The sequence below is a fragment of the Adiantum capillus-veneris genome, unplaced genomic scaffold (genome assembly GCF_014529385.1).
Source record: "Adiantum capillus-veneris isolate H3 unplaced genomic scaffold, ASM1452938v2 Hic_scaffold_316, whole genome shotgun sequence".
In the NCBI taxonomy this organism is placed as follows: domain Eukaryota; kingdom Viridiplantae; phylum Streptophyta; class Polypodiopsida; order Polypodiales; family Pteridaceae; genus Adiantum; species Adiantum capillus-veneris.
The window spans coordinates 113,771-137,450 of NW_028221431.1; the positions used below are offsets into that span (position 1 = coordinate 113,771).

At 42.1% G+C, this 23,680-nt stretch overlaps 1 protein-coding gene across 11 annotated transcripts; it reads left to right on the forward strand.

Moving 5' to 3' along the window:
* Positions 1 to 10,135: 10,135 nt before the first annotated feature.
* On the forward strand, positions 10,136 to 13,197 carry LOC147417230 (serine/threonine-protein kinase-like protein At3g51990). 11 transcript variants are annotated; one of them, XM_086507786.1, is made up of 5 exons: positions 10,136 to 11,331; positions 11,899 to 11,914; positions 12,221 to 12,296; positions 12,447 to 12,477; positions 12,560 to 13,197. In XM_086507786.1, the coding sequence occupies exons 1-5, from the start codon at positions 10,322 to 10,324 to the stop codon at positions 12,621 to 12,623; spliced, it is 1,197 nt and encodes a 398-aa protein (XP_086363912.1). In that variant the 5' UTR covers positions 10,136 to 10,321; the 3' UTR covers positions 12,624 to 13,197. The 11 variants fall into 11 exon arrangements, 1 of the variants encoding a protein (XP_086363912.1); XR_015187416.1 differs by having other exon boundaries at positions 10,142 to 11,654; positions 11,843 to 11,914; positions 12,393 to 13,197; XR_015187418.1 differs by having other exon boundaries at positions 10,142 to 11,654; positions 11,843 to 11,914; positions 12,447 to 13,197.
* The last annotated feature ends 10,483 nt before the right edge of the window (positions 13,198 to 23,680 follow it).

The following is a 23,680-nucleotide window of genomic DNA, read 5'->3' on the forward strand; positions in this document are numbered from 1 at the left end:
TTGTCTAGAGCTTCTTCTATTCCTCTTCTTCATAGTGCGGTTCCCTTCCCTTGCGATCATTGAGCTAAGGGATGTGATACCATGTCAAAGTTGACGATGCAGAAGAGTAGAGCAATGGGGAGAATACACAAGAGAAAGAAAGAGAGAGAGAAATGTAGAACCAATCAACTTGGCAATGAATTAGTGATTATACAATGGGGGCTAAGTGTTGGTAGCCTAGGGGCCCTTAAGAACCCCCTCACTAAATTTCCCTTCCCAAGACTTTGAAAAATAAGTAAAATAAATGTAAAATGGCTTCATTTCTTTGAGTCTAGCAAGAGAAAAAGTAGGAAAACCTCAAGTTCCACAACGGGACATGTTTGCAAGATCACAAGCTTACAAGCATATCTTCATTGCCATATGTTGCTTCTTGTTTCTTTTATGGGATGCCTCTCTCCCTACCTGTGAGGTACACTTGTAACTCCTCCACTTTTAGATACAATTTTATGTTCATAAAAAAAGTATAATAAATACCTAAAGCCAAAATGAATATTGGGATCACATTGGGCCAATCACTTGAGATGCTCTAACTTTAACAGTAACCCAAAATCAGAAAGAGCCCACGTCAGCTGCAATAGGCCAACATTTCAAGCGCTTTTGTGTGATTATTGGGGGGTGATTAGGTTGGTTCATATGGGGTGGTGAAAGAGACAGGTGCAGGTGCGAGAGTCCCTGTTGGTGCACTCACACTGGGCAACAAAAACGTAGCCCATTTTCAGACCCACCCAAAATTGGGCGACCCCTTGAACCCCCCCCCCCCCCCCCCCCCCTCTTCCCCCTTCGGAAGAGCAAAACTGCCGCTTCCTTTATCAACGTGAAATGCGGACAATAGAGCTCGAGCTCTAAACGATTTCCTTGCAGCCAATAGAAGTATTGGTGGGCTGCTACTCAGGAGATGCTGCACATTGTGCTAATGGAGTACTACCTCCGCTGTAACATTTAATGGCCTAAAATCTTATGTGTAGCGGAAATTAGCATGAACATAGTGGGCATTTCATTAGAATAGATTCCTAATGAGAATTACAAGAGTGCTTGGGTGGAGAGAGCAACAAAAAGCATAACACCTAGTTAGATAGCATCGACAATACTTTCAAAAGAGAGAGCAATTAAGCTATTGACAACAGTTGAGGACCGGATTTGCATGGAGCCGGTCCCCCCTCCAAAAGGCTTTGTATTATGGTTTCTCCCATCAAGAGAGACATTGTACAATACAATTCTTTGTGTTCCTTCAAGACGAGCTAGTGCAATGAAGATGGAAGCTTCATACACCAAGCAAAACACTTAATCAATCACAACTTGAATTATCCCCGTTCTCAGACCCAAGACCTCACACACCTTCGAAGATGGTGAGAGCTAGCAGGGTATGAGAGTAGATTGAGAGGAAAAAGAAGTATCTTACGAGAAAGAAGTACATCTCCTCACATAATCACTCATATTAGCATAGCTTAGCTTAGTAATTAGCTTGGTAGAGAAGATGAGCATGCATTGAAGCTTGGCTCTTGGTTGGATTTGCATCCACATGCCAAGAGAGTGTTGATGTAGGCTTCTATCTCACAAGCTTGGAGTAGGTGATGAGCTCTCCATTAAAGCTTGGGAGGAGATAGAGTATCTTCCCTTCACACATGGTCAAGTGTGAGAGTGTGTGTGTCAATGCCAAGCAAAAATCAGCCCCCTCTCTCTCTTGGGCGAGCCCTAGCTGCTAAATTAGTCTGGCTTTTGCCTCATTGGACCTCCCCAGGTCAAGCCAATAGGGATTAAGCAGCATAAGTGATAGCCTTCTGACATGTGTCCCCCTTTCCCCTTTTGTGAGAGCTTTAGATAATTAAATAATTAAACTAAACTCTCATTGGACCCCTTTGCCTCCTGGCCAATAGGAATCAGGCAAGCCATGGGGCTCCTGAATGCTCATTGGACCCCTTGGGAGACTGCCCAATAGTCTTCTAGGACACTTAATTCTTATTGGTTTCTTTTATTAAATGTTTTTAAATTAATTAAACTAGATTTACTCTAGCCTAATTCTCATTGGTCCACTTCAAGGGTCTTCCAATAGGAATTGGGCATACCTTGTGGGCATCTGGCCTAGGGAGCTGACATGTGTCCCTCATTCCCTTTGTGTAAAGGGAGCCTGTGTGTGTGTGTGTGTGGTTTTCTCTCTCATCCCGTAGCTTTGGGGCTCGCCCCTCCCATGTAGGGATGTAGAAAGACTTTTTGGGCACACACTAAGCATCCAATTTTCCCTAAGGTTGACCTTTGGACACAACCTTTGAATTTTGGAACCTTAGCATTTTGGAAGTCTTAATGGGCTGAACCTTAGGGTCTTTTTAGCCCGTTGTTTCACATAGCTCTTTTGCAGATGGCCCCCCCTTTGGATCCCTATTTTCCCTCCTTTGGATCCCTATTGTGGCCGGTCTGCTAACTTAACCAATATTCTAGCTTTTTCTCCCTTGGCACTTCCCCACATTAAATGATCAGTTTAATATGAGAAAATCATTTAGGAGAATTAGATATTGATTATTATGACATTACCTCTCTCTTGAAATCATAGTCGTCCTCGACTATGGTGTAGAGAAGATAAAGCATATGCATGAGTCTTTTTCTTAGCGGGTAGAGGATCCCTATGTTACCCTACGACATCATTCCATAATGGATGACTAGTCCATTTGGGGCTTGAGAGCCTGAGGCTGCCGCAAGCATGCCTGCACATTAGTCCTATCAGTCTTCCATAGTAGAGTGACAAGCTCTACTTGGTGTTCGGGAGACGTCGTCTCCGCAAACTTGATCTAAGCATGCATACTACTTCATTTTTGTGCACAAATAAAGAAAAAGAGAGTCTTATAAGACAAAACTTTTTGTTCATTTTTAACATTTTGTACATTTGCTTACTCTTGGGAAGCATTGTAAGCATTGACAAGGTTTAGGTTATCCTTTAATTGTATGCCTTGCATCCATCTAGCATCTTCAAAAGGATAATTCTTAAACTTAATAAGATATCGTCGGATAGTCTTACCGCCTCTTAATACCTTGTCTTCATGTCGGAGAATGGACTCGGGCTGCAGCACCTCCTCGTGGTCCTCGATCTCCGGTGGGTCTTCAATAGTTGGTTCTTGAGGTGGCTCTCCTTTGTAAGGCTTTAAGAGGCTCACATGAAAAGCATTGTGTATGAGCCAATGATTGGGCAACTTAAGTTGATAGGCCATCTCATTGATTGGCCTAAGAATCTGGAAGGGACCATAGTACCTTTTTGCTAGTTTAGCATAGTACTTTTGGTGGCCCGTAGGATTCTTGCCCGTCGTGTGCCTTAATCGAGCCTTGGGAAACTTTAACAAGACCCAATCGTTTTCTTTAAAGGCTTGGGCTCTTCTGTGCTTGTCAGCAGCGCCTTTTGCCTTTGCTGTGAGATAGAGATAGCATCCTTAATCTTTTGGAAAGATTCTTGTAGGTCTCGGCTATACTCATCTGCAGCGAAGATCTTCCCATGTACCTTAAGTAGCAAGGGACTTTTTGATCTTCCCTCAATTACCTCGAAAGGTGCTTTTCCTGTAGAAGTATGTACAGTGTTATTGTAAGCATACTCTACTAAGGGTAAGTACTTCTCCCATTGGGATCTTTGATCTACTTCCGTTACATAGGCTTTTAGTAGATCGAGAATAGTTAGGTTAGCTATTTCACTTTGGCCATCAGTTTGTGGATGATAGGCCGAAGAGAAGTTTAGCCTTGTTCCTAAATTCTCAAAGAGACCCTTCCAAAAATTACTGGTCATTCTAGGATCTCTATCCGACACTATGGACATTGGCAAGCCATGGTACTTGAAAATTTGTGAAATGAAGAGGGTTGCCATTTGATGGGCTTTGATAGTCTTTTTGACAGGTATAAAATGAGCTTGTTTACTGAACCTGTCTACTATCGTCCATATTCCCGTATTCCCATGGATAGACTTAGGCAATCCAAAGATAAAATCCATGGATATGCTCTCCCATGGTGAATTAGGGATTGGCAAGGGTTGAAGCAATCCAAGTTGCTTCCCTCTATCAAATTTTGTCTTTTGACATACCACACATTTGGAAACATACTCATGTATGTTCACTTTCATGGTAGGCCAATAGAAATATGTTTCAATTCCCTTTAGGGTAGACTGAATCCCTCTATGCCCCGCATATGGGGGAGCATGAGATTCATACATTACTTTCTCACGTAGTGAGTTAGTAACGCATAGTCTATTGCCATCGAGAAGATAACCATCTTGTAAAGTAAATGGTTCTTCTTTCTTCCCTAAGGCAAGGGCTGAAATCACATCTCTAAAATCGGGATCAATAGCATACTCATCTATCATTAAAGATAGATCATTGTGAGTTGCTATGGAAACCGCATTCACTCTCGGTCGTCTTGAGAGTGCATCGGCTACTTGATTATGCTTGCCAGCAATGTGAGCAATATGAAAATGAAATTGCGAAAGGAAATTTGCCCACCTCATTTGTTTGTCGGAGAGCTTGGTCTGCGTCATGAAGTACTTAAGACTTTGGTGATCCGTTCGCAGAATGAAAGGAGTCCCCAATAAATAGTGCTTCCATGAGTCTAAGGCATGTAGAACTGCAAGGAGTTCTTTTTCGTATATGCCTAGAGCTTGCTCAACAGAGTCGAGCCTTCGACTCTCATAGCCTATGGCGTGCCCTTCTTGGAGCAAAACAGCCCCAAGGCAATCACCACAAGCATCACATTGGACCTCAAATGGTTTTGAGAGATCCGGTAGTGTAAGCACAGGTTGAGAGATAAGCTTTTCTTTAAGCTTTTCGAAAGCATTGTTCTCCTTAGCAGACCACGTATACCTAACATTTTTCTTTGTTAGGTCATGTAATGGTCCCGCAATTTGTGAGAACTTTTCTATGAAGCGTCTATAGTATGCACACATACCTATAAAGCTTCTTAGTTCATGAAGATTCCTGGTTTAGGCCATCCTTTTATTACCTCTAACTTGGATGGATCCATTTGGATTCCATCTTGAGAGATAATGTGACCTAAATATTGAATCTCTTGCAAGAAAAATTCACTTTTCTTTCAATTAACATAAAGTTTATTCTCTCTTAAAACTTGAAATATTACCTGGAGGTGTTGCTTATGTTCCTCTAATGAATTAGAGTAGATGATAATATCATCAAAGAACACTCCAGTGAAGGTTCGATGAGGTCTGAACAGCTTCTCCATCAAGCGGTTAAATGTGGCTGGTGCATTAGTCAAGCCAAAAGGCATGACAATGTATTCGTAAAGACCAAATGTAGTACGAAATGCGGTCTTTACAATGTCTTGATCAACTATCCTTATTTGATGATAGCCACTTTTTAGGTCAATCCTACTGAAGTAGGTCGATCCTTGTAGCTTATCAAATAGGTCTTCTACCTGTGGAACGGGAAACCTATTCTTGATAGTGATCCTATTTAGTGCTCTATAGTCGACACACATACGATATGTGCCGTCTTTCTTTTGCACTAATAGCACAGGTGAGCAAAATGGAGATGAGCTAGGCCTAACCATGCCCTTCTCAATTAACTCATGCACTTGCCGCATAATCTCCTCTTGTTGAGCTTGAGAAACTCTATAAGGAGGTTTGTTAGGCGGTGAACTTCCTGGAAGAAGTTCAATTGCATGGTCGTCATTACCTCGTTTAGGAGGTAGCTCAGAAGGGATGTCGTCAATAAAGACATCTTGAAACCCCTTGAGAAAATTGGATAACTCTAATTCCTTTTGGTTGCTTTTATTTTCTTTTGCTAAAGCATTAGGTTCATTTTGAGAATCTTTAACAAAAATCATGTACACGGAAATAGAGCTCTTTATTGACTTGTTGAAAGCTGGTGTATGTACAATGGGGATGGTGTTACCCATCTCCCTAGCATCTATATACATGTCCTTTTCCCTGAACTTAAAGGAGATTCTCCTTTCAGGAAATTTAACATGGGCAGCCAGACGGTCAAACCATGGTGCCCCTAAGATTACATCCTCATGCTTGAGAGGAGAGATAAAGAAATCCTCTTTGTCCACATAGCCTTGGACATGAAGCCTCAATTTCCCGATTAAGGGAGTGACTGAAGCTTCTTGCCCCTTGAAGGCACTGTCTGCGGGTAGGATATCTCCCATCTCGTAGGATTGTATGCCTAGCTTGGTGGCTAACTCCATAGATATGAAATTGTGAGTAGAACCAGGGTCAAAGAGAATAAAAGCATCATGTTCTCTTACCTTTCCCCAAGCATGGCATAGAGGAGATCCTTTGTGGTGAGTTTGGTGAATCTCCTCCTCTTGGATTTCAACCAAAGAAGCTCTAGGAGGATCTTGGCAGTTGTTCTTTTGGGGACAAGCGCGGTACGCATGCCCTTGTTCGCCGCACTTGAAACACCGGTTATCTTTACGATAACGCTCAAGCTCTTCAGGAGAGAGTTTATTCTTTCCTTTGTAAACTCCCTTCTCTTTAGCTTTGTTAAAATTGCCCTTAGGAGACTTTTGGACATTGTCCTTCCCCTTAGGCTCATTGGAACCTTTGTTTTCCGGGGGCTTATTATTTCTTTTACCCCCCGTTTGGAAATTGATTCGCGAGGCCACCATAGTATGGTGTATTACCGCCGATATGGTACGTGGCCTTTGGGAGTTGACATACTCCGCCATTTCTTCGGTTAAGCCCGCACAAAATTGTTGCTTTTGCTCTCCAAAATCCAACTTTTTGAAGACAATGGCTTTGAGTTGTAGGTCCCAAAACTTGTCTACATATTTGTGGATGGATTCATTGGGAGAGAGCTTTAAGCTTCGCCATTCGGTGAGTACTTTGTCTTTGGCATCGGTGGCCAAAAACTGCTTCATAATGGAAGCTCTTAAAGCCTTCCATGTTCATGGAGCTTCACCGTTGGCTCGTAAGCTAGACCACCATTGTCTGGCGGACTTTTGAAAGTGCATAGCTACATGGCGTAGCTTAGAGGACTCCGTGAAGCCCTCATCTCCAAACGCCGCATCGAATTGCTGGATAAAGGCCAAAACTTTGTCTGTAGCACCGAAGGTGCCATCATAGGTAAGGAAAGAGATGCTCTTCCCTCCCTCTTTGAATTTCTTCAGCTTGGACGACCTCTTCCATGCGGCATAGGATTTCCTATGGCCTCTTCTTTTTGATGGTTCAAAAGTTGCACCATCACTTTCTTCAGAAGATGAAGAATTTGAAGAAGGTGGAGAAGAGGGTGACCTCTTTCTCGCCTTTTTCTTGTCTTGATCTTTGTCGTCTTCACCATAGCTTTCATAAGAGGAAGAGGATAAAGAAGATGGAGAAGAGGGTGTCCTCTTTCTCGCCTTTTTCTTCTCTTGCTTTTTATCATCCCTCTTTGAATTATGGCGTGGAGAAGAGTGTGATGGTCTTCTCCGCTTTGGTGGTGATGGAGAGCGTTTAGCCCGCCGTCTTCGTGGAGCCATCTCCGCCGAGGTGGCGGGAGACTCGCTTCTTTCTCGTTCCTTCGGTGGAGGCTCTTGAGTTCTCCTTTGGGAAGGAGATGCATCATCAAGAAGTAAGTTCTTGAGCCCTTCATATGGATTCTCTTCTTCTTCCCGAATCGGAGAGAGACCTCTTTTGGTAGTCTCACAAGGAGGCTTCCTAGGTGTTCTCTCGTCATGGTGATGAGCTTGGAGAATCCCGTGAGCACGGAGCTGCCGTTGCACTTCACTTTGGAGAGATGGATTGCCCATGGCTTGTTGAAGCCTAGAAACAAGATAATTAACAAGCATTGAAGCATCATTAGTAGCTTGCTCATGAGCAAAATCAAAGTTATCAACATTAATTTCACTCTCTTTAATATTGTCAGCCATTCTAACAACTTTTAGGTGTAAACTTTTTAGGTGTACTTTGGCACTTCAAGCCCTAGTTGCTACTCCTCTTTACCCCTTTAGAAAAAGCACTCAAGCTACTGTACCCGCGGCTCGAATACCATTAATTGCAAGGAATAGAAGAGAGGGTCTTTCGACACCAAAACAGCACCGGCTCCTGTCAAGCTTCTAATAGCTCAATAGTGGTTAAGCCGTAGGCAAGCCCCGTAGGACTCCACTATTAAGACCATAGCTCTCGACGGTGATGCCCCGTTAACTGCACAAAGGCAGGCGCACTGCAAGGCTGAAAAATCCCTATTCTACTTACTCACAGGCAATTAATAATACCAACCATTTGTAGCTAGCTTGAGGACCTCCCTTCTTGAGCAAGAAAAGAGAAACCTTGAGCTCTGATACCAATGTAACATTTAATGGCCTAAAATCTTATGTGTAGCGGAAATTAGCATGAACATAGTGGGCATTTCATTAGAATAGATTCCTAATGAGAATTACAAGAGTGCTTGGGTGGAGAGAGCAACAAAAAGCATAACACCTAGTTAGATAGCATCGACAATACTTTCAAAAGAGAGAGCAATTAAGCTATTGACAACAGTTGAGGACCGGATTTGCATGGAGCCGGTCCCCCCTCCAAAAGGCTTTGTATTATGGTTTCTCCCATCAAGAGAGACATTGTACAATACAATTCTTTGTGTTCCTTCAAGACGAGCTAGTGCAATGAAGATGGAAGCTTCATACACCAAGCAAAACACTTAATCAATCACAACTTGAATTATCCCCGTTCTCAGACCCAAGACCTCACACACCTTCGAAGATGGTGAGAGCTAGCAGGGTATGAGAGTAGATTGAGAGGAAAAAGAAGTATCTTACGAGAAAGAAGTACATCTCCTCACATAATCACTCATATTAGCATAGCTTAGCTTAGTAATTAGCTTGGTAGAGAAGATGAGCATGCATTGAAGCTTGGCTCTTGGTTGGATTTGCATCCACATGCCAAGAGAGTGTTGATGTAGGCTTCTATCTCACAAGCTTGGAGTAGGTGATGAGCTCTCCATTAAAGCTTGGGAGGAGATAGAGTATCTTCCCTTCACACATGGTCAAGTGTGAGAGTGTGTGTGTCAATGCCAAGCAAAAATCAGCCCCCTCTCTCTCTTGGGCGAGCCCTAGCTGCTAAATTAGTCTGGCTTTTGCCTCATTGGACCTCCCCAGGTCAAGCCAATAGGGATTAAGCAGCATAAGTGATAGCCTTCTGACATGTGTCCCCCTTTCCCCCTTTTGTGAGAGCTTTAGATAATTAAATAATTAAACTAAACTCTCATTGGACCCCTTTGCCTCCTGGCCAATAGGAATCAGGCAAGCCATGGGGCTCCTGAATGCTCATTGGACCCCTTGGGAGACTGCCCAATAGTCTTCTAGGACACTTAATTCTTATTGGTTTCTTTTATTAAATATTTTTAAATTAATTAAACTAGATTTACTCTAGCCTAATTCTCATTGGTCCACTTCAAGGGTCTTCCAATAGGAATTGGGCATACCTTGTGGGCATCTGGCCTAGGGAGCTGACATGTGTCCCTCATTCCCTTTGTGTAAAGGGAGCCTGTGTGTGTGTGTGTGGTTTTCTCTCTCATCCCCTAGCTTTGGGGCTCGCCCCCTCCCATGTAGGGATGTAGAAAGACTTTTTGGGCACACACTAAGCATCCAATTTTCCCTAAGGTTGACCTTTGGACACAACCTTTGAATTTTGGAACCTTAGCATTTTGGAAGTCTTAATGGGCTGAACCTTAGGGTCTTTTTAGCCCGTTGTTTCACATAGCTCTTTTGCAGATGGCCCCCCTTTGGATCCCTATTTTCCCTCCTTTGGATCCCTACTGTGGCCGGTCTGCTAACTTAACCAATATTCTAGCTTTTTCTCCCTTGGCACTTCCCCACATTAAATGATCAGTTTAATATGAGAAAATCATTTAGGAGAATTAGATATTGATTATTATGACATCCGCCCTGTGTGAACAAGGCACTCGGAGGCAGCACAAAGTATGTGCATTTCTGTCGGGCTCGTCTGAACACTGCCTTAGGGTCGGTTTAGACTAAGTGGCGGAAGAAAATTGCAAAGGGGCATCAATGCTCCATGGCGAAAGTTGATTGGTTGAAGTTGAAGCACTCTTCCATCGTGCCCTCCATTTTTCTTTCCAAACCCCCCCCCCCCGGAAGAGTTGATGGCCTCTCTCAGCCCCTCTTTCTTCGTGAACCCAGCATTGGGCCCTTCTCACTATACGGTCCTGCCCCTCTAGAACGGAGATTTTATCAGCCATGAGTTCGAGCGTCCATTGAAGCTCACAAATCGTCCGTTTCTCTCCGCGTGGAAGGCAAATTGTACACAGTGGCTTGGCATGGCGGGTTAGTGAGACGATGGGTTCTCCCTGAAACCTCTGCGGCTCACAAGATGGGCGGCGCTGCAGTCCCTTCTACTTTGTCACTCTCTCGCAGAAACCATGGCGTTCATGGACCTCGCAGAGAAGGTAGCCTGCCTGGCATTCCCAGATTCAAGCTTCATCACGTATACCTCGCCACTTATGCATTCGACAGTCGTTTCTTGATTGCAAATGCCACCCTGTTTCAGATTTTTGTTGCAAAGCTTTTGAATGAAACCCCCGTTTTTGTGAAGAGATCTTGGCCCGGTGACAGGTTTTGGGATGCACAGCTAGCTCTTGAAAATGAGCGAAGCATTCTCTCCTCATGCAAGGGTCCTTATCTTCTGAATCTTGTGGGTGTTTCTGATGATACACCGGAGAGGGTATTGCTCCTTGAACATGCAGCCGGAGGCAACCTTTCCGATGCCTTGCATAATGAATATTGCAAACCCATTGAGTGGCCTGCCCGAATCCGAATTGCCCATCATGTCGCGGTTGCGTTGCAAGGCTTGCACAGGGCACGCTCGCAGATTGTTCACAGGGATGTAAAGTCATCAAATGTGTGGATCGCTGATCAATGGTCTGCAAAGCTAGGTGGATTTGAATTTGCTATGAAGTTTTCCAGGTCTTCTCAAACGTCATCGGCCAAGTGCCCACATAAGGCCATGGCAGTGAAAGACCCTGACTACCAAGCTGCAGAACATTTATGCGCGAAGACGGACGTTTTCTGTTTTGGGGTGCTGCTTTTAGAGATCATCTCAGGCAGAAAAGCCATCGATGTTAATCATCATCCTCCATTTGTGGTTGATTGGGCACTCCCTCTTATTCTTCAAAACAAGGTCAATCTGCTTTGTGACCCCAGAATGAGGCCTCCATTTCAAAACTCGAAAGCAGTGCTTGATATGGCGCGGGTTGGCATGCGTTGTCTGAACAGCTTGAGCTCTAGAAGACCCACAATGGCAGATGTTGCCGAGGAACTCAAAATGTTAAGCTTGAAGGTTCCTTTGTTTGAACAGAAGAGCGGGAAAAAGGTGTTGGACTGGTATAGCATATCCTCTAACCGATCTAAGGTGCACAATGGCCGTTTGGATAGTGCAGAGAAATGTCATTCAAGTCTGGTAGACACGAGACAAGAATCATTCAGATGTAGGCGACCAAGCATGACGTTTGGGTTGATTGTGCCTCAAAATATACCCTCAAGGAGCTTTGTAGATGTGCTAGAAGATGCTGTTGAGAGAAAGCAGAGGGAGCCTCATCTGACTCCACATCTTAGACACGAGTTTACATGAAGCTGTGTCATCAAAGGTTTTTTTGAGCTGACAACACCATGAAAGGAAAGTGCTTGGTTTCCAAGTGACATAGCAGGTAACTTGTTATTGTCTATTTTTTCTTGTTCACAGCCTCCCTATTCGAAACACTCTTTGGTGAGCGAGGGAATGCAGCGTCGCACCATTCACTCTGCATAGCATACGTGAGATAATATGAACTTATTGTTGTGGTCATCCCATCAATGTTCGGGGATGGTTAAGGCTTATAATCTGAGGTTTGTGCAGGCGTCTTGCTGATGGGCAGCACATGTTGGAATCAATGGCATATGATAATGCAATAGTAAGGACTTTTTAAAGGTAAGCTTGTTGCAACTTTATTCGAACTTCATCGATAAAGATTTTTGGCCCGTGCACGTGTGCAACCATCAGGAAACAGAAGGTGATTCTTGTTCCCTATGAACGTTTGCTGCACCTGGCCTGATTGGTCAAAATTGATTATGCAATAAGGGCCTGGCTCTTTTGTGACTGCTGAATAAAATTGAGAGAGATTTGGGGATCCAACTATACAAATAGGCCAACATGTGACTTGCTTTAAGAGGCTTAATGGGTGGTTTTTAGATATCGACTCTGATTCGCTTAAGGTTCCTTTATTTTTTGTGCTAGATCTTGCTATATTACGGCTCTCCAATGATGGACATGAGAGTTAATACGCCTTCCATGCTTCAAAAGACTCAAAAAGGTAGTCGTACGTCATGGTAACGTTCGTACAATGATATCTGGGAAACTGGTGTATTGATTCTTTGCAAAGCTTATTGGTTGTTATTTCTTTGCAAAGCTACTGGCGTTGCCGTGCGATTGGTATCATTTTTGCTACTTTGTTGATGACTAGGCTCAGGACGACAAGGAGTTTCAGTAGGAAGGTAACGCACTGTCCTTGAAATGGCAAGCAAGTAGACTTAAATGTATCATATCCGCGCTTGGGCTAAACAGAAAATGTTCCAGTGGGATGAGGTGGAACTCAAGAATGCTTACAGTTCTCAATTTGGAGCATTTTGGCTGGGAATAAATGTTGGTCTCCGGTTCCATCGACAACAATCTTGTGAGAGACATTCATTTGAGATTCTGAGCTCTTGGCCCTACATGGTTTATAACAGGGCTTACTGATGTGAAGCAAATTATCGAGACAGGGCGGTTCTTTTTGTAAAAGGATTTCCTCTGCTCTTGGTGTGCGTGTCAGCTCTCTCTCTCTCTCTCTCTCTCTCTCTCTCTCTCTCAAAAGTTTCAACCTTGTGTACAGAGAGAAGACAACCTAAAGAAGACAATGAAGTCTAGTTAACTCAGTTGATTGTCAGTGGGAATGGTGTGCATTGAATCTCTCTCTCTCTCTCTCTCTCTCTCTCTCTCAAGTTTCAACCTTGTGTACAGAGAGTAGACGACCCTAAAGAACAATGAAGTCTTGTTAACTCAATTGATTGTCAGCGGGAATGGATTTCTATCTTACGATTAGTGGCATAATGGCCGACTCTATCAACCATTTCATTTGAGTTGAGAAACATTACTTGCATGACAGGTTTTTCTTGCAATGTATCACCTGAACAGTGAGCACAAACATATAAAGCACTATGAGAGCATTGGAACAACTTTTTGATGGAATTTGTACGTAGAGTATATTTTTTTATTTTTTAGTGGTGTCTTATAAAACGGTGAACTGGTTGGTTGGTTGAGCACTCACTGTCGTAACTCAGGTCATGGGTTTGAGTACGGCCAAGTGACCTTGGTAGTGCTCATGAATGTTTGCTTCAACTCGCACGGGATTTGTGTGATTGGAACAAAAAAAAAAGAAACGGTGAATTTCTTTGGCCTTTTATAAGACCTAATGCAACTTTTAAGCATCGTCCGTCTGGAACGTAGGAAAATCTTTTATGCGCATGCAATAGCCTTATTTATTTGAACTATATTCTATGAAGTCCTTTTCCACAAGAGGATGCCTACAAGAAATTTGATGGCTTATAGGGAGGAAAGAACAATCTCAACGAATGTACTAGTACCCTCAACTTTGTCATTGAAGCCAAACACAAAACACATACAATCTATACAAATGTAGTAGCACATTCCACAACTTTTTGGTGAAGCCATGCCTATATAGTGAGGACCACAAGCTTCACATACGCTACATCTGCCATTGATGAAATAACCATTCACGATAACAAGGTTGATGAAAGCATCTTCTATTGGTGCTCCTTGAAGCTCTTGCATTTTAAATTAGTGTACTACTCATCATCATCCATGTATCACAATATTTACAAATTGGTTGCTAAAGATGTTGGTTTGGAAACAATTTTTTTCTTTTCATATAAAGGTAAGAATAGAGAACGCCTTACTTAACCCAAACAATGTTGCTCAGCTGGTCTCAAGCCTTCATGATGAAGCCTCGAGTTCGAGGCTTATTGATTGTGTTTGATGTAGGACTCGGGAACACAATTTTATAGAGTTGGCTTTGGATCTTTTTCACCCCTTTATGCGAAGGTGACAAACCATATTTGAGAAGGAAATTCTACATAAATTTTATATAAATCTTGAAATTTGAGCATGCTTGTCCTTGCAAAAATTTGAGGCAACCATCTTTTGATTTGAATAGTTTTTCGAAGCGCACCTACCTTCTTTTGAGCCTTGGTTTGATGGGTGTTACCCAATTCCCCTAGTTGGGAAGTTGTTTTCTCGATATGACCTCTAGTGAGTGTCATGTACAACAACGTATAGTTGTAAATGCTTGGATATGTATAAAGTTCTCCAAGTTCTCCTTACTTCCTTCCCTTGAGCTAATGGCTAAGGGGGGGAAAAAGACGGATCTTACTTTTAGGTCGGTATGGTTGATGATGACAAGAAAAAAAAGAAGAGACCTACTTATAGGTTCGCTTTGAGTTCAACCACAAGTGTTGAAGGAATGCTTGTATCACTAAAGGTGGTGGTTGGATAAAAAAATTTAATGTGATTTAAAGAGTTTTATATGGTGAAGAAACTCTGGTAGATTACTATTAAAATTTCTTCTAACCTAGTTGTCGAGATGTCAAGCTCAACATGTACTACTTCCTGTATGATAATCACCGTCAGTCATCATCATTAGCGTGCCTTGGTAGATACACATATCTTTGTCAATGATACTACAACTAAACTACACTGACTTTGTCTAACTATTGGAGTGATGGCACATTTATCCATTTAGCTCTAAGAGATAACTCTTTCCGGAGTTTATGTGAAATATTATACAATTTACACTTTTATACAATTTCAATATACATTAGAGTTACGAAAGCGTTTGTATATGGGAAGAGTTTGGGTTTTAAGCCATAAGTCAAACTATACCTAGAGGTACCTAGCGACTAGTGCTACCCCTGAATGTGTATGAATAAATTCGTACTTAAGAAAATGACCAAGTGGAGGGTGAAATATGCATACATCACATTGCGGGAATAGAGAGAGAGAGAGAGAGCGAGAAAAGTGGAGGATGAAATAGAGTGCATAGAGACACAGGAAAATGAGAGTGAGTAGAGATACAAAAGAACAATAAAAAAATCTTTAAATCTCCCATCTACATGAAACAGACAAGCCATGGCTAAATACGATAACAAAATCTGGGTATAGCATAACTTTAAAATGTAAATGACTTAAGTAGAAGCACTAGACCCTGCGTATGATCGAGTGGTTCACCCATCCACTTTCGCTCTTACTATGGACAAAGAGAATTTCACTTCACGGGACCGAGCCAGAATACTTCCAACTTATCCGAGCCAAACATAAGCCTAAGCTGCTTCGCCTCCCTCCATGAACCTGAGCTCTGAAAGGATTCCAAGTACAACAGGTGGTAGGAATTCAATACCAACCATACTAATTTAAGTGCCACATCCCTTCGGTGACAGATCGGGTGTTTTAAGCAAAGCCAAGGTAAGATTCTTGATGTGTTAACTGTATAGTGTTGGGGTATAGGCCCCTGTGCCTTGCCCAGCCGCCCAGAGTCTGGGCGCCCACTGACTTGTATACCTTATACATAGCATAAGTGTATAGGGGGCTGCTCACTCTTTGAGTCTCCCCACCCATATCTGTGTGTCGTGTGTCTCCTTCTCTCTCTCACTCTCCGTCTGTGGTGCTCCCCGATCCCTTTCAATTGGTATCAGAGCTATGGTCACCGCGGAGAGCACGACGGCTTTGAAAGCTTCGAGGCGATAGCTCGCTCGCTCTCGACGGTGGAGTTCGATCGCGGAGTTTCACGGAGAGCGATTTTAGCTTGAGGAGCATTGTCTTTGGAGCTTAGGAGCTTGGTGTGGTCAAGCTTGGTCGAGGAGGCGGTTGCGGCTTCCTTGGTGAGAGGAGCTTTTGAGCTCAGTGGAGTTCGTTAGAGAAGTGCTCGGCGGAGGAGAGCTTGACATTCGAGCGCTTGGATGCTGTTGTGGCAGAGCTCTTGTGTTGGAGCTTGCATTGAGAGGACATTGCATCACGCAGAGTGGAGCAGGAGCAGGTTCAAGACTGTGTGCAGCTCGTTTTTGCCATTTTCGGGCTCTAAAACGCAGTTTTTTGCGTAGCTCCGTCATACAGAGTCAGATCTACATGATCCAGGAGTTTAGGTCAGGGTTTTGGCACGCTCCGAACGCGATGGTGATGTCTATTTGCTGAAATTATGCTTTGAATTATAGTAGGTACAGCAGCAAGTTTATTTGTGCACTCTCGGGTCCCAAAAACACTGTTTTTGGCATAGCTTTCACACCCGGACTCGGATACATATGATCCAGGAGTCTACCTTGGGGTTTTGGCATGCTCCGGACGCGCTCGTCATATCAGAATTTCAAAATTATGAACGCTGAATTTTCTGCAGCAGCAGTTGTTGTTTATTGTGTGTCGAGGATTCTACACATGGTTTGCTCTCAGATGTGAGAGTGATATTTGCTGCAAGTTTCCTCACAGGTGGGAGGATACGATGTATGCCTTATGTGGTTTGATGCTTAGGGAGACTAATGTGATTGCATTTTGAGCTCGGCAATGTATGCCTCGAGCATGTTTTTTGGCAGTCACACGTAGAGCAGAAATTTGTGTACTAGATTTGCAGGTGTTTGCAATGATGTATGCAAAGTGTGGAGATTAGTGCATGCATTTGGAGTGCGGTTTGATGCGCTTTGGTTGCTCATGGTTTTGAGCGTGCAGTCAGTTTGGTTACTGGTTTTGTGGCCGTTTTATTGACGAAACTCTGGCGAAATTTCCCAGGAGTTTTATGCGCATCATTTATGCGATCTAGGTAGAGATTGCGGGTTGCACTCAGCATTTGCGTGCGGTGTTCTCTGCAGGTGGGAGATTTGTGCGTGTGTATGCATCGATAGCGTGTGTATGCATCGATACCGCACAGTGTGGGCTTGGTGATTAGCTCACAGATTGCAGTGTGATACTAGAGCAGGCGAGGCTTGTATTGACATTGCGGGAGCTCTATTTTGGAGTGTGTCTCACAGGTTTTACATTGTGTTTCTGGCCATATTGGTAGACAGTTTCCAGGTGTTGTTGGTGAGGTGGTTTTGCTTTCTAGTTTGCTACATTGTGCTCATGGCAGAGACAGGTGATCGATCAGATTGTGACCTCTCACAGATGCGCGTGTTTGATGGGTCAGACTTTGCGGCATGGAGAGAGTGTATGCTTGATGCATTGACACAACGAGGGTTGCATCGACCATTGAGTGGTGATGCAGGTAGACCTTCAAACATGTCTGACGATCAGTGGCAGAAGCTAGAGGAGATGGCACTATCTACACTCTCTTTGCACCTTGCGGAATCTGTATATGCTCTTGTTATGTATGAGACTACTTCGAGAGCACTTTGGCGCAGATTACATGATATGTATGATAGATCTGAGTCATCACGGACTCGTGTGAGACATGTACGTTCACGAGCACGCCGACAGGTGACATGTTGGTATTGTGGTCATTCTGGACACGTTAGACGGCGCTGTTTTCGTCGTATGCGACATCGTAGGAGACATGGCAGTCTCAGAGATGTATGTAGTGATGCCATGGACTCAGTTGCTTTGACAGTTGAGGCACATGTAGTGTCGGAGTATACTAGTGACGGGGATGTCACTTTTACCTCGAGCTATGCACGAGATGCTATACATGTGGATAGTGCACTCCCTTCGCAATGGTTGCTAGACGCAGATGCTATGTTTCATGTCACGCCGCATCGTGCATGGTTTTGTAGCTATTCTAGCGGGATGCTTGGTAGTGTACGTTTGACCGATGGATCGGTGCATGCGATAGCAGGTGCAGGAGATGTGAGACTGTCATTACCGAGTGGTGCATCTTACTTGTTACGACATGTGCGCTATGTACCAGATTTGACAGTGAGTTTGATCTCGATTGGTCAGCTAAGAGATTGTGGATGTCAGATTTCGCTACGAGAGCGAGATTTTGTGATGCATTTGGGTTCGCTAGTGATTGCGAGAGGTGCCAGGAGTGGTACACGTTACCCATTGCATGTGGATCACACGAGAGACGGTGTTGTCTCTGTGATCACGCAGCCAGGTAGAGAGCGAGAGAGCAGGCGAGTCTCTTTTGCTTATGGGTTGCAGGATGCTTTGCATGGAGTGCAGAGTAGTGAGCTCGTTGTGCACACAGTTGGGGCACGACTTGAGCAGTCACACAGAGAGGTGACAGAGTCAGACATGCATGCTTTGCTAGTGACTGAGCAAAGCAGAGAGTCAGTTGTGCGAGATACTTCTATACAGGATAGACAGGTAGAGCGGTCTTGCTCTAGTGAGTCACGACAGGAGGACGTTGTGCAAGAGTCTATGCATACAGAGTTAGAGCATGAGAGCTCTAGTGAGTCACAGCAGATTTAGTGGTCATGTTTGCAGTGGATGATTGCAGAGGAGACTGAGATGTCAGCGATTATGCAGTCATTTCTTTCTATGCTTGACAGTGAGCATGGGGATATAGTTGTGCAGGATATGTCTTTCAGTAGACACCTAGAGCAGCTGGTTTGCTCTGAGGTTGCACGACAGGTTGATGCGTCTTTTGCGGACAGTCATGAGATGCATGTGGTTGACGCGCCTTGTCAGTCAGAGATGCCTATTGCCAGGGATATATATGTTGATGCATGCTCCGTAGAGCTAGCAGGGCCCGCTAGCATTGCATCGGCATTCGGTGGTCTCATGTATGAGATGCTGATCTTGAGACCAGTTATCGCAGCTGCAGTGGGAGCATTTGCAGCTGGGGTTGTCAGTCGTCTGTTGACTGATGATGGCATAGTGCACGAGGGAGATATGCAGGTATTGCGTACATACTTGCAGTACGTATGCGGTATGTCTGGTGGTGTATGGACTTACACGGGAGCAGGACAGCCGGATGTACACGATCGCAGCTAGCCAGTGGGCATCGGTTGAGAGTGGTTTTCTCTCACCTTTTTTAGTCTTTAGACTAGGTTCCCTTGCTTAAAGGCACAGTCGCCTTTAAGTGGGAGGTTGTTGGGGTATAGGCGCCTGTGCCTTGCCCGGCCGCCCAAAGTCTGGGCGCCCACTGACTTGTATACCTTATACATAACATAAGTGTATAGGGGGCTGCTCACTCTTTGAGTCTCCCCACCCATATCTGTGTGTCGTGTGTCTCCTTCTCTCTCTCACTCTCCGTCTGTGGTGCTCCCCGATCCTCTTCATATAGGTTATTCAACCCCTGATGCACTAAGCGTATATATGAGCGTAGCCAAAAAGAAGAAGATCTACCCTCGATCTAGCAAAGTCCCATGTCATCGACCCTTACATCTAAGGCTAAGCAATGTAAGTGATCCTAACCTTGTAGCGATGTTGTCATGAGAAACTTAACTCACGAGTCTGACCAAAATAGCATCTTACATATGAACAAACAATCCTTTTCATAACAATCAGACTGTACATGATCCCATATACGTCTATCATAATCCATCAAAATCATATCATAAACCAATCTAAGACAATGAATCACAATCCAATCACATTATATGGGTTGAGTATTCCATCCTACTCTTAGTGATGCACATTCAACATGTAAAACCACTTTAGCATATAACATAGCTGTGATAATATTTTGGCAACACAACCATACCAAAAATGATCCAAGAGCCACACCAACTTTCACAATCAAAATCACAACCATAATCCATGAGGGATCTCAACTCTTGACCATAAACCATCTTTTTTACTGAATCAACTCCCACACTTGGAGCTTTGACTATACATGCTGTCGCCAAACCGAGCCAACATAAATGAACCTTAAAGATATGTATGTTAGATCTTAAAATATAAACTTTTATGCGTAAATTTAACCAGTGACTAAAAACAACCTCAAAATCCCATTTTGATAATGTTTAACCATGCATAAGTGATGGACTATGACTCCACCTCACTTGCTTGCACTAGAGCTAGCTTTGACCCAAAAGGGCAGAAAGCAGTATGTGCATGAGACATACACATCTATCCATGATTACATACATCATATGATATCACCACATCCATCCAATCATGATGCAAAACAATCCACCACTCTGATCAAGCATATGGCATAACTTCACATATATATGAAAAACAAATGTTTCCTATTTTTGGGTGTATGTATGACATGCAAAATAAAATATTTGGCCTCAAGCGAATGCATGGAGCTCAACTCCATAACATAGAACAACACCTTATCATATCACTTCACCCATACGAGACTCGTACGAACAATCGTTATACGAAAAGAAAGCCACCTTATGCATAATTGCCCATACGTTTTGGGTTGACTTATCATATACCCAAATATAAGTTTACGGACATCAAACACTTGAAATCAACTCAAAAAAACAAAGTATAAAACATATATGAACTACTCATCAATCTCACGACTCTATATGGTACTCCCCCTTGGTAGCACCTCTAAACGTATATGTAATCTACTACAAAAAAATGTTAGTAACTCACATGATTTAAATACATTTATCATCAACTTTAATCAAGTACTTGATTTGGTTAAGTGGATTTTCTCATCCGATGAATCTATATAGTGGCTCTCCAAGGAGCATGTGGTCCAAAATATTGGACTAAGTGTAGTTGACAATATGCTGTTTTTTGACCATAACTGTTTAATTGTGAAAAAGTTTCACGTGACACACGAAGATAAAATTTGATAAATAATGTGTTTAATTTATAATTCAAAGGATTCAACGTGATTCATAGTGGTTTAGGAGACACGACCAAAACAATGTCTCTATCACTTATGTGACATGAAACAAAGAGCGCTTTCTATGTGCCTACATGATCATAAACAATTGTATGCATATATCAACATACTAAATATGATAAAATAAGCATGGAAAATACTCATACACCTTCGGAAAGCCCATACATGCTTATGTACACGAAAAAGGAACCATCTACAACGTCGTTTCACTGAAGCCAAGTAGAGAGAGAAAGAGATGATGACTCTGGAGTTTAGAGCTTCTTACTATGATCAAGAAGTGATTATTGATCTTCAATGATTTTCTAAAGGCTTCTAATTTTACCATAAGAGAGCGGTGATGAGAGCTATGTAGAGGTTTTTGCCATGAAGTTGATGTAGAGATACACTGTGAAAAGAGAAGAGAATATAGTAAGCAAGTAGAGAGTGTGTTCTTCTTCTTCTTCCGTGATTGAGAGATAAGTTCTTATGGAGATGGTGATGGAGAGCTTGCACCGTTTTGTATAATATATATGTATAGTCTTGTGGTAGTCTATGCAATTGTCGACACTGAAAACTGAGCACCCTTGCCGTTTGTGCCCCAAGCAGAAAATAGGGCCTCTCCTCTCTTGCTAGGAATAGTTGTAGCTTTTGGGGGTCTTTTCAAAAAATAGGACACTACTTTTAGGACTGAACTCTCGGCCCTTTCCCTTCAATTTTTGTTGCAAATTGTTTAATAAAAATAGTATCCTAGTAAGTAATGTAACTGTAACTTAACTAAGCTGCACCGTGATACTCTGGCATAATTATGACATTTCTATAACGTCTTAACATATTTACGATTCCTCTCTTTTATAAAAATAATCCCTGTAAAAATTCTATTTAATCCCATCTCTTCACCATATGACCATTTAATTCCGTCTCTTCATCGTATAACTGTTTTTCATTCAATGGTGATTAAAAATATTATTTTTAGGTTTAGATTATTTTCAAAAGTATTGCCTTTTTGAAAATGCTAAAAAGCATGAAAAGCTTAAAAAAAAAAAGAACCATAGTTCCCCTTCATCTATCTGAACAGAAAACGGACTCAATTTGCATCGAAAAGCATGAAAACTAAAAATAACACAAAAAACACTCGAAAAATAATTCTTTTACAAAATTGAACCATAACATTTTCGAGACTCGTAGATTAAGGATGTGGCCTTGTGCTTTTTACAATAAAATAAGAAAAAGCTAATTAAGAAAAAAGTGAACCAAACGTCCATTGGAACAAAAAAATGGCCTTGCTTTTCATTTTAAAACCTTACAACATTAAACCAAAAATTTAAAAAGCGATCATTGGAAACCATTTTTTTCTATTTTTAAAAGAGACAAAAAATTTGGAATTCTACATCCTCCCACACTCATAAAATTCGAGGTGTCGTCACCTCAACATAATGTCTACATAATTAAGTTTCAATACAGTATCATGTTCCCGATAGCATCCTTCTCAGGATAAGTTGACCATTTGACAAGGTGTAGTGATGGTCTGTTTACAAAGAAGTTTTGTTTCTACTTTGAAGAATAGACTCAGAATGATTTCAAAAGTTCTATCGATCAAAGTCGATAGTCAAGAATGTGATTTGAATCAGGTACATACCTCTGACATGGAAAATATCATATACCTTGATATGCAATGGTAACAATAGTCGGTAAACTTGATCATTGATTCTTTTTGTCGATTTGGACGTAAAAGTTCAAGTATGCATTGCACATGTTGTTCACGTTCTTCCTTATTCTTCGAGGAAAACAAGCAAAAAATCATCAAGGTGCTCTCTAAACACATCGGTTATGGGGCGGTTGAAAGTTGTTGGAGCATATGTAAGTTCAAAAAGTATAATTGTGACTCATAATGTCAAAATTGAGTGTTGAATCCTATTTTTGGTATATCTTTCTCCTTGATTTGGGTTTGATAACAGCGAGACTTAAAATCAATCTTCGTGAAAATAGAATCTCCATGTAATCGATAAGTAACTTTTCAATCCTCGGTATTGCATACTTATTCTTGACTAATATCTAATTTAATTTACAATAGGCAATACAAAGGCATATAGTATTGTTCTTCTTTCAATTAAAAAGACTAGAAGTTCTCCGTCATCTCCACATCCCTCTTAGTCAATGAATTCATCACTTTTGGACCGGCGTTTTTTTTCCCTTTAGTAAGCATTCTCTTTGTTTTAAGCGTCCATTCAAGAAAATTTTCTTGGATACCTTTAGGAGGATTTTTGTAAGTTAGCACATTACTAGGAATTTTTATCACATGTTCTTTTATCTTGTGTGCATTCCCACTGAATTTATGGCCATAACATTTACACCTCTTTGATGAGGTCTTTCTTGCTATCGATTCATCTACGTAGCTCTACTCACATCCTTTTCACCACATTGTAAAGGAATCTACAAGCATCAACAAAATTATCTATCAACTTTATGGTTTAAATTAGTTTCAATCTATACCAATCATTGCTATTCTATTTAAAAATCAAATAATCACGATTGCTATAATATTTAAAACAACAACCATTAACGATGTCTACAAATATAATCATTAACAATTCTATCATTTTAGAATTTAAATCTAAGTTATTGAATTTTGTTTCACTACATATTGTTATTTAAATCTTAAACATTAATCTCCAGTGTGAGCTTTCACTCTACACACGACGAGGAATCATCTAATTCATATCTTTATACCCTTCAAGTGTGAGTAAACTCTACAATTGACCTCTAAGTGTGGGTCAAACTCTACACTTGGCATGTTATTTCGATTTACCCTACCTGCATCACTTTCAAAGTGGTTCAAGATCTACACAAGGCAAGAGATTCTTATTCTACTACCTAAATCACTGTCGAGTGCGAGCATTGCTCTACACTTGGTAGTCAACCGAAAT